The 12,376-nt window shown below is 35.8% G+C and overlaps 1 protein-coding gene across 1 annotated transcript in view; it reads left to right on the forward strand.

The window, feature by feature from the left end:
* The first annotated feature begins 1,405 nt into the window (after positions 1 to 1,405).
* LOC149815744 (peptidyl-prolyl cis-trans isomerase CYP21-4-like) overlaps positions 1,406 to 12,376 on the forward strand; it is a 52,844-nt gene continuing 41,873 nt past the window's right edge. Inside the window, exons 1-6 of the mRNA XM_089989899.1 lie at positions 1,406 to 1,501; positions 1,642 to 1,707; positions 4,928 to 5,119; positions 5,262 to 5,301; positions 7,905 to 7,955; positions 8,525 to 8,610. Coding sequence (XP_089846025.1) covers positions 4,968 to 5,119; positions 5,262 to 5,301; positions 7,905 to 7,955; positions 8,525 to 8,610 — 329 coding nt within the window. The 5' untranslated portion in view covers positions 1,406 to 1,501; positions 1,642 to 1,707; positions 4,928 to 4,967. The remainder of the gene's footprint in view (positions 1,502 to 1,641; positions 1,708 to 4,927; positions 5,120 to 5,261; positions 5,302 to 7,904; positions 7,956 to 8,524; positions 8,611 to 12,376) is intronic.

A 12,376-nucleotide genomic window follows, 5' to 3' on the forward strand; every position in this document is an offset into this window, starting at 1 on the left:
TCTCACTCAGTTTTTCTTGGCAAGATAAACCTACTAGTTTTTAAAATGGTTTTTTTAGAATGGGGAAGAAATCTTGTTATGCATAAATTTTGAGAATAATAATTAAAAATATAGCAAATATTGAAAATCATAGAATCTCAAAATGGGAATGCTATGAATTTTGAAAATAAAAATAAAATACTGAAAATCAATAAAATTTCATGAAAAGGATAAAAAATATTAAAAATGCAAAATGGTATTTAGTTGACAAATTCTTAAAAAAAGTATTTTTACAAATATAAGAAATAAGAAGAACAATAAGAACTTTGCAAAAGTAGTTTTATCTCATTTATCTCCAAAACAAGCAATATTTAAAAAATATCACATTTTTTTCAGTATAATGTCGACCTTCAAAATTTTCATGGAATAAGTCACAATATTTTTCAAAACATCACTGATATTTATAACTATGGGCCATGACAAGAAACTAGAAAGATTGGAGCTAGACCAGGATCCAAATTTATCACAATACTTAAGAATCAAATCCTACACGTGGTGGAAACAAGAGTTATCATAATCAGTGTAGCAAATATCCATACTATTTTGAAAATATCACAAAGAACCTGATATTTTAGGCCATTATTTTAAACTCCAAAATATTGTGATATTTTAATTAAAACATAAATATCACACTACTACATTTTCATCCACTGTTTTGTACTAAACAGGTGAAATTATTTTTTAAATACATTTATCTATATATATCTTCATAAAATATGCTTTTCATTGTCAATTACATTCTTCCTGAGAGGGCTGGTTCCTTGACAAAATAACTAGAAATATGATTTTTTTTAATTTCTTATGAAATTTGAATGCCGTTATTTTTCCGTTTTAAACGGTTGTCACTGGGAATTCAGAACTACCCCATGATGGCACAGAAATTTGTGCCTTATACACCTGATTACCCTCCATCTTGGGGATAGGGCCTGTCAGTTGTGGGGCCCAAGACCTGATGGAGGGCGATCAGGTGCGTAAGGTACAAAATTTTCTGCCATGATGTGGCACCTGATCCGGACTCCCCCCTTGGAATCGAGGTGATCCAACGCGTATCAGTTTAAAGATCCGACCCGTAAAGACAATATGAAAAGCTGTGTCGTGTCCAAATGGAGCAATAAGGCACGCTAAGACACGTCCACATAGACACTGACACGTATGGATAATATTGTAATATTTTATTAAAAATGCATTTTTAATATTAAAATATCAGAAACTAGTTTTTTATTGATTAAAAACGCTTCGCGTCCTTGTGTATACTTTCCAAAAAATGTTTCAAACTTTCGAGTCGAACCCGAGTCACGCGTCTTCGTGTCTACATGTCTATGTGACTTATTAGGAGAGAGAGAGAGAGAGAGAGAGAGAGCAACGACTCTACACCCGATCAACAACGACGCCCCTCTCTCTCTCTCTCTCTCTCTCTCTCCAGATCCCACCACTCTTCGTGCTACCCTTCGCCCTCATTCAGGTATCCTCTTGCTCTTCCATTTCCTTTTCGCTATTCTTCGTTTGGAACTACCGTTTCTTCATGTATATTTTCCCCCATGCTTCTGAATGAGGGTTAGGGTTTCTCTGTTTTCATCCTCCGGCGTTCTTCTTGCTTGTTAGGGTCTTGTAGAACCAGAAGGATCGGAGGATTGCGAGAGCTCGTCTTCGCTGGAAGGTTGCCACAAGGTAAGGAAATTACGTGGAATTTTCCTAATCGCTTGCCACTACGCCTGTTTTCCAGTGCATTGATTCAAATTACGGCGGTTTTTTCTTGCCTCAAATTGGAATTCAAGTGATTTTGGATCTCGAATTGTCGTGCCCGATGTCTGTGGTGAGATGTTTGAAGTTATTGCCCTAATAATCTCGGGGATATTCAGTTGATACATTACATGTATGTGTTCCTGGTCTCTCGGCCGGCTCGCATCGACATACTATAGGATAATTCGCGAAGAGGAAATCAGGTTGCGGCGTTTGCGGAGTAGTGATCTAGATGTTTGGTAGAATTTTTTCTTACCCTGAAGATTGAAATGAGGGAATCTGATTTTGGCAATAGATTCGAGTTCGGTAGGTAATGATGAGTATTCAACTCGGAGTAACGCTGATCTTGATGGAATGCGCATGGTGGGTAATTTCTTGTATCGGGATTTTTCGGATCTGTGCAAGCCCTGTGAGCGGAAGATAATTGGCAGTCTTTCAGATTTTGAAGTATCATGTGTAGCATGAAACCATCTACTCTGTTTTAGGGTGATAGGAACCGGCACTGTGTGTGTGTGTTTTTCAACAATAGCACGTTATTAGAGCAATGCTTCAATTGTGGTTATTATCTGCACCAACTTCATTAATAATGGGCCTGCCATTAAGAATACATTAAGCAGTAATTTCTGAAGATAGATTGGCCACTAAGAATACATTGGATTGATATTTTGAGATGCTGCATTGCTGACCTGTTACGAATGTGTTCGCGGTGCATTCATCTTCGTTTAGATGGATGGATTTTTATGTAAAAAATATCTCACAGATTCCCTGTTTTATAGGTGAGGGCACATCATCCACCTGGACACGTTTCTTGAGCATACACTTTGTGGCGACAGAAAATAATAGGCACACACATTGCTCATGAAACGGTGGCTGCCTGTTCAAGAATTCACTCTCTCCAAGTCATACCAAGTAAACTAAGGCATTTGTTACACTCCCTCCCAAGCGAAGCCTCTTTCTTTTGAAAGAGTTACTTTGGAGCTATGTCACCTGGGTACAGGTATGGGTATGGGTATGGGTATGGAGGATACAACACGACAATTCCAAAAAATGTGGGTACAGGAACACGGCTATATATATAAAATATTACATAAATACAAAATAAATTCAAAATAAACTGAATATAATCTAAATATATATGCTATATCTAAAATATATATTATATACTAAAAATATAAAGTTATAAACTGAAAATATAATTATAAATTATAAATTGAATACAAACTTGTATGCACGGAGGATAAAATGGCGTGTCCAGGTGTCGACGCATGTCGACATGGGACACACATGTCGACACGGGTACCGAGGGTAAAATGGGGTGTCCATGTACCATAGCTTTGGAGGGAAAGTGCTTCTCCAGAGAGGAGAGGTATGAACACATTTTGATAGGAAAGCCTCTTTTTTGCATTTATTATGTGGGTCTCACCATATATTTCTCATAGACATGCTTGTTTCCCTCTTTGTAGAAAAGAGGTCCTATTTCCTATGAAAGAGAATCTTTCATAGAAAAGAGCACGGTATAAGCGTTCCATGCCCTCATACAGCTTCTCTCAAATCATAGAATTCTATCTCTCCAATGAGGAATTTTGTAAACAATTAATGGGGAAGCAGTAGCTAGTTAGAGGCAGAACTTTTCCACATTAGAGTATCATATCATCCATGTTGTGAAAAATATAATGTCGCCACCAATTACGGGTTTCATGAACGTTATCAATCCAGCTGGTTGGTTGGCTCTTCCTCCTTCATGTGACTCCAGTCAGCTAATACATGACTTGTGAACACCTAGCTTCCTGCAGTAGCCTGTTCCATGACTGAGTGCTGATATCATTCATTAGGTACTATGAAGTATGAACTCACTGTTGACCTTTTATTGACTCCTAGAAAGTGTTAAAGACTTCAACTGGATGCATACAGCTATTATTTTACCAGATAATATGATTTATTTCAATAGAAAACATAATTGAAACCCTCTTGCAGCTAAACTAGGAAGAACCAACAGAAATTTATTTGGCAAGGTTAACCCGTATGGGGCTTAAGCGTTCTTGGGAAAAGCATTTCCTCAGAAAATTTTGTTCCAATTTCAGATATAAATTTGGCTTTCTACGCGTTACTTGAACGACTGACGTGCCCTTTCTAAGAATGTTAACAAAGAAAATGATAAAGTTTTAGTTCTTTTCCCATGCAATAGTAACCGATAATTAATGCTTTTTAAAATGCTGTTCTCAATACTTTAACAACTTATCAAAAGGATGATTAATAGATTGTTATATATACATATAAACATAAGCATAATGTTAAAGAGTTAAAGGTGAAATAGAATATGTCCTGAAAGACCTTTAGGTATAACAACATGCAGTATATAATATATTCATGAAACTTTTTATTACCGGTGGTCAAAATACCCCTCATGGTTGAAATCAAACAGAACTTGCACATATGTACCCATGCATCAATTTCAATAAGTTTTCTCTAACCTTTTTTTTTGGATAATCATAATTAAGATACCATAACAATAATAAATTGTGATCATTGTTCTATCCTGTGTGGTCATCATCACTGTCATCATCAAGGACGTGTTACACTTGCTTGGAGTTAGCTTCAATCCTGTTTCTGCATTCATGTGAAGAACTCTTAATCCACATTTCGTGTCACTAATTTTCACCACCAACTTATCAGTCTTCCTCTCCTTCTATTCCCTTCGACCTGTGAGGAAATTCTTGTGTTTGAAAACAACAAAATTATAAAGTGCGTTGTTAACATGGGTGAAGTTCAAGCCTTTGTATTCGCTATTGTTGCTTTAAAGTTTGTTGGCCATGGATTGGATTCTTTGTATATATTATATATTCTCTCAAAACTTTTTTCCTTTCTAGAGATGTACGGCATCATCATTTCCTACTTGTAACTGAGGCATAATGATGTTTGTGACCAAAGAAAAAACAGAAGTGATTAACTTATGGTCATCCATGTAGAAACATCAAAAACTAATGTTTGTTTGAAATCTCTGAGTTCAAGTTGTCGCCATCAGGGTTGCTGATTCACCTACTGTAGTCATTTGTTTTAGTCAGGCTACCTTTGTACTTATGACGGCTGCTTGGTTTTTTCAATTTTTTTTACAAACCACTGATATTTTTATTGATTTTCCTTAAACAAGCTGGTTCAGGATCATAGAAGGATAGTTGTAGGGAGAGTTAATGGCAAGAATCAAGCCTCAAGCACTTCTACTACAGAGCAAGAAAAAGAAGGCACCTGCTCGTGTGGGCATGACCACAATTATTACATGCAACCTAATTATCATCCTGGTCTTGTTTTCTCTGGTGGCTACTTACAAGCATTGGTTTCACTGGTAAGATTCTGCTTTCAATTGTAGAATTGGTTAGGTATAAAGGACAGTCCTTAAAATTGAAACTTGCAACAAACATGATTGTTCCTCTTCACTGTTAATAATAGATGTACTTTGTTTAAGGCCTTACAATGATGTTTGTTAGGTCACAGGCACAATCTCTGAATGACCGACAGAACTTTAAGGTAAATCTTAGTTTTCTTTGACTTCTCCCAAGTTTTTTGGCTCAATTTCTTGTTTGTAAATGCTTTTGAGCTGTTTCCTAGATGGTAGAAGTTGCATCTTTTATTTTTTTCTTTTTGTTATATTGCTGCATCCCTCTTATCGTATCTGTATATGTGCATTTTTGAGCAAAATTTACTTTCCTTTCAAAAGTTAATAAATATGATCATGTATTCATTAGGAAAAATAGATCTTCCTACAAGTCTGCAATATCTTCCCTTGGTTCTCTCTGTGTGCATTTTTAAGCAAAATTTCCTTTCCTTTCAAAAGTTAAATAGGATGATGTGCATTAGGACTTCCTACAAGTCTGAAATATTTTCCTTTGGTTCAGGTAGTAAAAGTTACCTTGAAGAGCTTAGATTTCCTGTGTTTGCTCTCTTTAGCTTTTGGAAGAAGTGTGTACATGGTGTTGGATGCTTGAGTGCAAGCATTTGTTCGTATAATTTGTTGAAACCATTCATTTAACCTATGTCACATGGACATGAATATGGGGCAGCAGACACGAGGCATGGATGTGTGAAAATTATGAAAAGCAACACACATGGATACAATTTTTTAAGGTTCAAAAATTTTGAGTATGAATGTACAAGCTAAGGAAAGTGTTATCATTGAGAGAGAGAGAGAGACCAACATTTTATTCCATAGTTCATACCCAATGCAAGGGTTGACAACCTCTTTTACAGACGCATGACTACCTAAATAAGGCTAGGGATGCACAACCTCCAAAATCCATTATCCATTCCAAAGATGCACAGATAGCCCTGTTAATATATATATATATACATATATATATATACATATATATATATATATATATATATATATATATATATATATATACACACACACACACACACACACATAATGAAGGTACAGAACTATTGAGCTGGGAATCATAGGTTCAATCTGTATAGACTCAATCTGACCTAGGGATGTCAACGGGTCGGATTCGGGTCAGATTCAGATGGAAAAATATAAATACCGAATCCGTATCCAACTAGTGTAAAACCCGATATTTACACTTAATCGGATTCGGATCTTAGTCTGATTCGGTTTTCAATGCAAAATTAATAACAAATCTGAATCTGATTTCTAATTGGATCTGGATTTGGCTACCCAATCCAACTAATCAGATTCGGCTTCGGGTCGGATATCGGGTTACATCCGACCCATTGACATCCCTAATCTGACCATGTAGTTGTGTTTAGCATGTGATGTTTGGTAAAGAAAAAACTTTGGATCTTGTTTTTCGATGTTAAAATATGATTCTTTGAGCCGGTGAAATTTTGATATATTGTGGGCCATTGATTTTTGAGGCCCTTAAAAAACTGCTTACATGTCGCAATCACATGATTCAAACTTATTTTTCTACTTAACAAACCTTGTAGATCACATTCCTAGGGTTCGATGTACAAAAAAAATCTCAAAAATATGGAAAAAAGGTGATTCCAACGCAACGGTTTCATACCTTCATTAGCACCAAATCAGCTGCATACTTATGTTGAGTCAACAAAGCACCCTGTACACACTTCTTGTCTGCCCAAAACATGGCTCACAAATCACCCTTCAGAAGCCCCATGCTGGCAGTAGGCACTGATCGGAGTAGGCAACACCATGTACACACTTCTTGTCTGCGCGAAACACAGCTCACAAAAGTAAACAAGTGATGTAATAACAGTATGAAACTCAGAAGATAAGCATGTCCCTAGCCTTTTAACACCTTGGAAATTCTTTCTGCTACCTGTTGCAATCTTCATGTAGGTTAGCATGCTGTCAACGTCCAGAAGGAAAGAAATCTGAGAAAGAATACCTTTGTAAGTGAAAACAGCAAACAGCTCTACTAGAAAACTCATCTTCAACTAATCTCATGTTGGACAAGGTTGTCATTGGGCATCGTTTTTGAACAAAATATATTGTTTTGAAATTAACAGCATTTGGCAAATGCCATATGAACACAAGACTTAGCAAGAAACATAATGAAATCTACAAAAGGTAAGTTGGTTTTTTGGCTATAAGTGATGGTTTTCTGTACATATGTAAAATGTCTGGGTGAAAACAGACTATAACTATTAGTTCAATCTATATGTATGCTTTGTGAGTGCACTTGTCACCCCTTCCCATTATAACTGCGTTTGGACCAATATGCCCTTTTGAACGATAATTCACTTCTCCTCAGAAATGAAAAGCTACAAAGAGTAAGTGTAAATGGGTTTAATGTGGGTCAGTGTGGAAGCATGTATATGCCTTTGTAGACAGTGTGGTGGTGTTTTGGATGGCTTGCAACTTATTTTGGCTGTCAGCAATTGTATACACCCACTTGCATAATGTGTCACTTATCTGCTGAGTTACATATCAACCAAGTGGGTGGTGGCGTAAGGTTCCTTTTAAATTCTTCTGTATATATTGACATTGTAAGTAGTGGTCCAGGTAGCGGTTTTTGGAGAGAATTAGTCTTTTGCCTTTTATCAGTTACAAATGCTACTGTTATCTGTTACTCTTTTACGATATTTTGGTCGATCTTCCATGTGGGCTTTACTTTCCTTAAATTCTCTATTATTTTGCATAGGAAACTGGAGCATCTAGGGAAATTAATAGATTTGATCTTCCCAGTTATGCTGTAAGTAAAATTCTGTTTGTTATTTCAATGTATGTTTTCTATCTGCAGGAGTGTGGATCTCTCTCTCTCACTCTCTCTCTCTCTCTCTCACACACACACACACACACACCTCACATACGTTTATATGCTGCCTAATTTAGATTTTTTTTCTTAACCACATTGATTCTGGATTGGTAATATAGATGATCTCTTAGATAATGTTGATCTAAATTTTCTATACCTTTAATCCTGTATATAATCAAAGAATTTTCAATCCTTCAAATATAGTGGATTTCTGTCTCCTTAAAATGATCTAATAATAAGGTCCTTGCATTATCCTATTGACTAAATTGTACTCTGTCTACAAGGGTTTGATTGTAGGCTGAATATAACTTTCAATATAAAGCTGGTCGAAAGATTAATTACTTAGCTATTGAAGGTTCTTGGGTGAATATAACTTTCATTATAAAGCTGGTTGAAAGATTAATTACTTAGCTATTGAACGTTCTTGGGTGAATATAACTTTCAATATAAAGCTAGCTGGCCATGTAGCTCATGCATCTTAATCTTGTGTTATGTTTTTATTCTAGGTTCTAAACACTTCCAAGGGTTTGGTAACTGTGGAGCTCTACAAGGAAGCATCTCCTGAAACTGTTGATAAATTCCTTGACTTGTGGTATATTTGATGATAATTTTTTTCTTTTTAATTTCATATCATTTGCTTTCTTATTTTTATGAATGCTGTGTCTTCTGAAGACATCTTCTTGTCCATTATATAATATATTCCATCCTCTTACGCTTGTACTGTGGAGAAACATTTTTACCTGTTTAGAGTATCTTGCCTAACATATATCATCTGAAATATACAATGTTCTTCTCATTAGAACACATTGTGCAATCTTATCTGATAGGAGTAAGGCAAACCTGTAATTTAGTTATTAGTCATGATACATCATTACATGTTTGTGCCTGCATGGCTTCTCTGTCCTTGTGTTCTACTCTCATGCCTTTGCTTCTTTTTCATCTCTGATGTGTACTGTGGATCTGATCGTGTCAGATAATGTTATAAAAGGTTCCTGTTCTCTGATTTGTCTTTTCAGGTCCTGCTTCCTATTCCTTGATTATGCTATTCACATGAATGGTGATTTATGCATAGCTACTGTAACTCATAGTAAACGATATTGGTCTTAGCAATAACTTGATGAGGGTTTTTTCTTGGGAGAATTTAAAAAGCGGTTAACCTCAGGAATGTCCACTGTATATATTATTAGAAATTTAGAATATTAAAAGCCGAATTTCTTCAAAAATATTATGAATATTGTCAACTTATCCTTTTTAATCTTATTATGACATTCTCCTTTTCTATGTTTGTCAAAAAACTTTTGACATTTTCAAAGTACTATGAGATTGTTTTACTAGGCTTTGATCTTGTTAATCAAGTTTTTTCTATTCTCTCTTTCTATAGTAGAAAGAAATGGAAAAGTTGTATTTCCAGTTTTTGCTTCACCAGTTATTGATATAACGAAGAGAGAGATCTGTGTTACAAGGATACTTCATTTTCTCTGGTATCCATGCCACCATGTTTTCCAGGTCTGGACTGCAAAAATTACCCTACATTGTCCCACATCTTTACCCCTGTCAAGATGAGGATTGAAATTTGGTTCAATTCATGTAAGGTTTTGAAGTTTTTTTTTCCTTAGTGTCCTATCTAACAAATATTCTTTCTATTACACTTCTGTGTAACCTGTTTCTCTTCTTTAATCCATTGATGTCTATGAAAATGTACTTCTTGGTGACAGACATGGCATATCCAATCCCGTTCTGTGAAAGGGACAAATCCCTCTGTTTATAAACGGTTAGGACATTGTGTCACAAGGACAGTATCCCATATCACCCCTTTTTTAGCATACCAACAAAAATTGGCCTTAAATATCCTATGCCTCTATATTAGCGACATACAGAATATTTTGGGTCAATTCAACCTGACTTTTACATTTTTTTTTCTTTTCTTTGAATTTTGTCTAATCTTTGTTACACCTTTCCAAAATCGTAACCTTTTTTCACTTTTTCCTTTCATTGATATCTGTTACATATTGAACATGAAAACTAGTCTTATGTAATGAAGTATGTGGAAATGTAACCCAAGAACGCTTAATGCATTCACAATGTCCAACAATGGACAAGCACTAGAGCACAAGAGAGATAATAAAGAAGTCCGCGACAATACAAAAAGCCTTTAAAAGGCTTAAACAAGAAAATGTAAAGAACTTTATTCAAAGAGAGCTCCACAAGCTTAAGAATACAAGGGGGAAAGCCCCTATTTATTCACAATGAAAGAAGATATAAAGGGGAACCATTGGGGGCTCCCACATGGTGTCGTTGGGAGCCCCCAACGGTCATAACGACTCTATGTGGGACCTCAATGAATTTAAAAAACGTATTTAAATAAAAAGAAAAGAAAAAAGAAAAAAGTAAAAGTAAACTACCTATTAAAATAGTTGTTTCTAGAAACAACTATGTAAAATAACCAAAATACCCCTATCGGGTATTGTGTATATATATATATATATATATATATTAACACTCCTCAAACTTTACGGGGAAATGACCAAAAGTTTGCTATGAAGAAAAATAAAACGGGAAGCAGAAAGAGCTTTAGTGAAGAAGTCCGCCAACTGATACTCTGATGTGACATATGGCAGGGTAACCGTTCCTCTCAGATATTCATCACGTACATAGTGGCAGTCCATCTCTATATGTTTGGTACACTCATAGAAGGTGTGATTGCTGACAATGTAAATTGCACTTTTGTTATCGCAACATAGTTTTGAAGGAACAAAGATGTCTACACCCATGTCTTTGAGAAGACTTCGTAACAAAACTAGTTCCATAGTGGTAGTTGCCATAGCTCGGTATTCCGCTTTAGTAGAGGATATCGAGACTTTCTATTGCTTTTTGCATCTCCAAGCAATCAGAGAATCTTCTAAAAAGACACAAAAACCAGTAGTTGAGATTCTATCATTAGGGTTTCCTCTCCAATTAGCATCATTATAAGTAACTAAATTTAATGATGAGGATGAGGATAAAAATAACCCTTTAGTGATAGTATTTTTGATGTATTTGACGATTCTTAGCACAACACTCATGTGAATAATTGTAGGAGCATGTTGAAACTGGCTAGCAAAGTAAACGACATGAGCAATATCTGGTTTGGTAATGAATAGGTAGGTGAGAGAGTCAATGAGTTGTCTGTGTTAAATTATGTATATATTAATATATATATACATATACTTATATATATATACATTCGTATATATATAAGTATATGTATATATACATAATTTATTTTCTTTTTTTGTACAACCAAAAACCCGATAGGGGTGTTTTGGTAAATTACCATGTAATTTTTCCTTTTTTTCTTTCTTTTCCCCTTTTTTTCTTTTTCTTTTTTATTTCTTATTTTTCACTTTGGAGGACCATAAGGGGTCCCGCCCATCTAGTCGTTGGGGCCCCAACGATCATATTTATGACCGTTGGGGCTCCCAACGACTAGCAGGGAGCCCCCTTTATGGTCTCCTTTTTAGTTCTCCTCCTCTATAAATAGAGGAGGCTCTCTCCTTGTAAAAGGATTGGGTTTTCACCCTCCTCTTTCTTTATTCAATAATATTCAACTTATGACTTTAAGTCATTTTCCACTTTTGTGAGTTTTGTGTATACACTCTTAGTGTTTGTGTTCTTGGCTCTTGTGGTCACTCTTAAAGAGTGCTTTTGCTCTATTGATGCTTCTGCCTCTCTTCATTACATGGTATCAGAGCTCGGTTGGTGATTGGGTTTCTCTTTGCTATCTTGGGATGTGTGCCTCTCAAGTTTTTGAAGAAAGAAAGAATATTTGGTGCCGATGGAACGTGATTCTAAAGTTGAGCTTTCTTTTAAGCTGAATGGGTCCAACTATCTTATGTGGGCCTCCGCGATGGAAAATCATCTAAGAGGTAAGAAACTATGGGGTTTTGTTATGGGAACTTCTCCCGAACCTTCTCTTGTTCTCACTAAAATCGAAAATGAGGTTGAAAAAGCTTTAGATGGCGATGAGCGCATCAAAGCTATCAATGACCATCAATCCAAAGTTGAGGATTGGGAAAGTAACCATGCCAAAATTTTGGCATGGTTTATGAACAATGTAGACCTAAAAAATTGTGCTAATATTGCCAAATTTAGGAGGGCCAATGAGGCGTGATTTTCCCTTAAGGGTATGTATACCCAAAAGGATCTTGCCCGTCAATTTTTTTGTCAAGAAAAAATCCGTTCCACCAAACAAATGGATATGAGTGTCCGGGACTACTTTAGCTCTCTAACCCCTCTTTGGGATGAACTTATTCTTCTTGAGCCTAAATGGGTGGCTCCGGAAGATATTGAGTTAAGGAGGGAACAAATTGAAAAAGAGC

Source organism: Nuphar pumila, chromosome 15 (assembly GCF_984573655.1).
Source record: "Nuphar pumila chromosome 15, dmNupPumi1.hap1.1, whole genome shotgun sequence".
Lineage (NCBI taxonomy): Eukaryota > Viridiplantae > Streptophyta > Magnoliopsida > Nymphaeales > Nymphaeaceae > Nuphar > Nuphar pumila.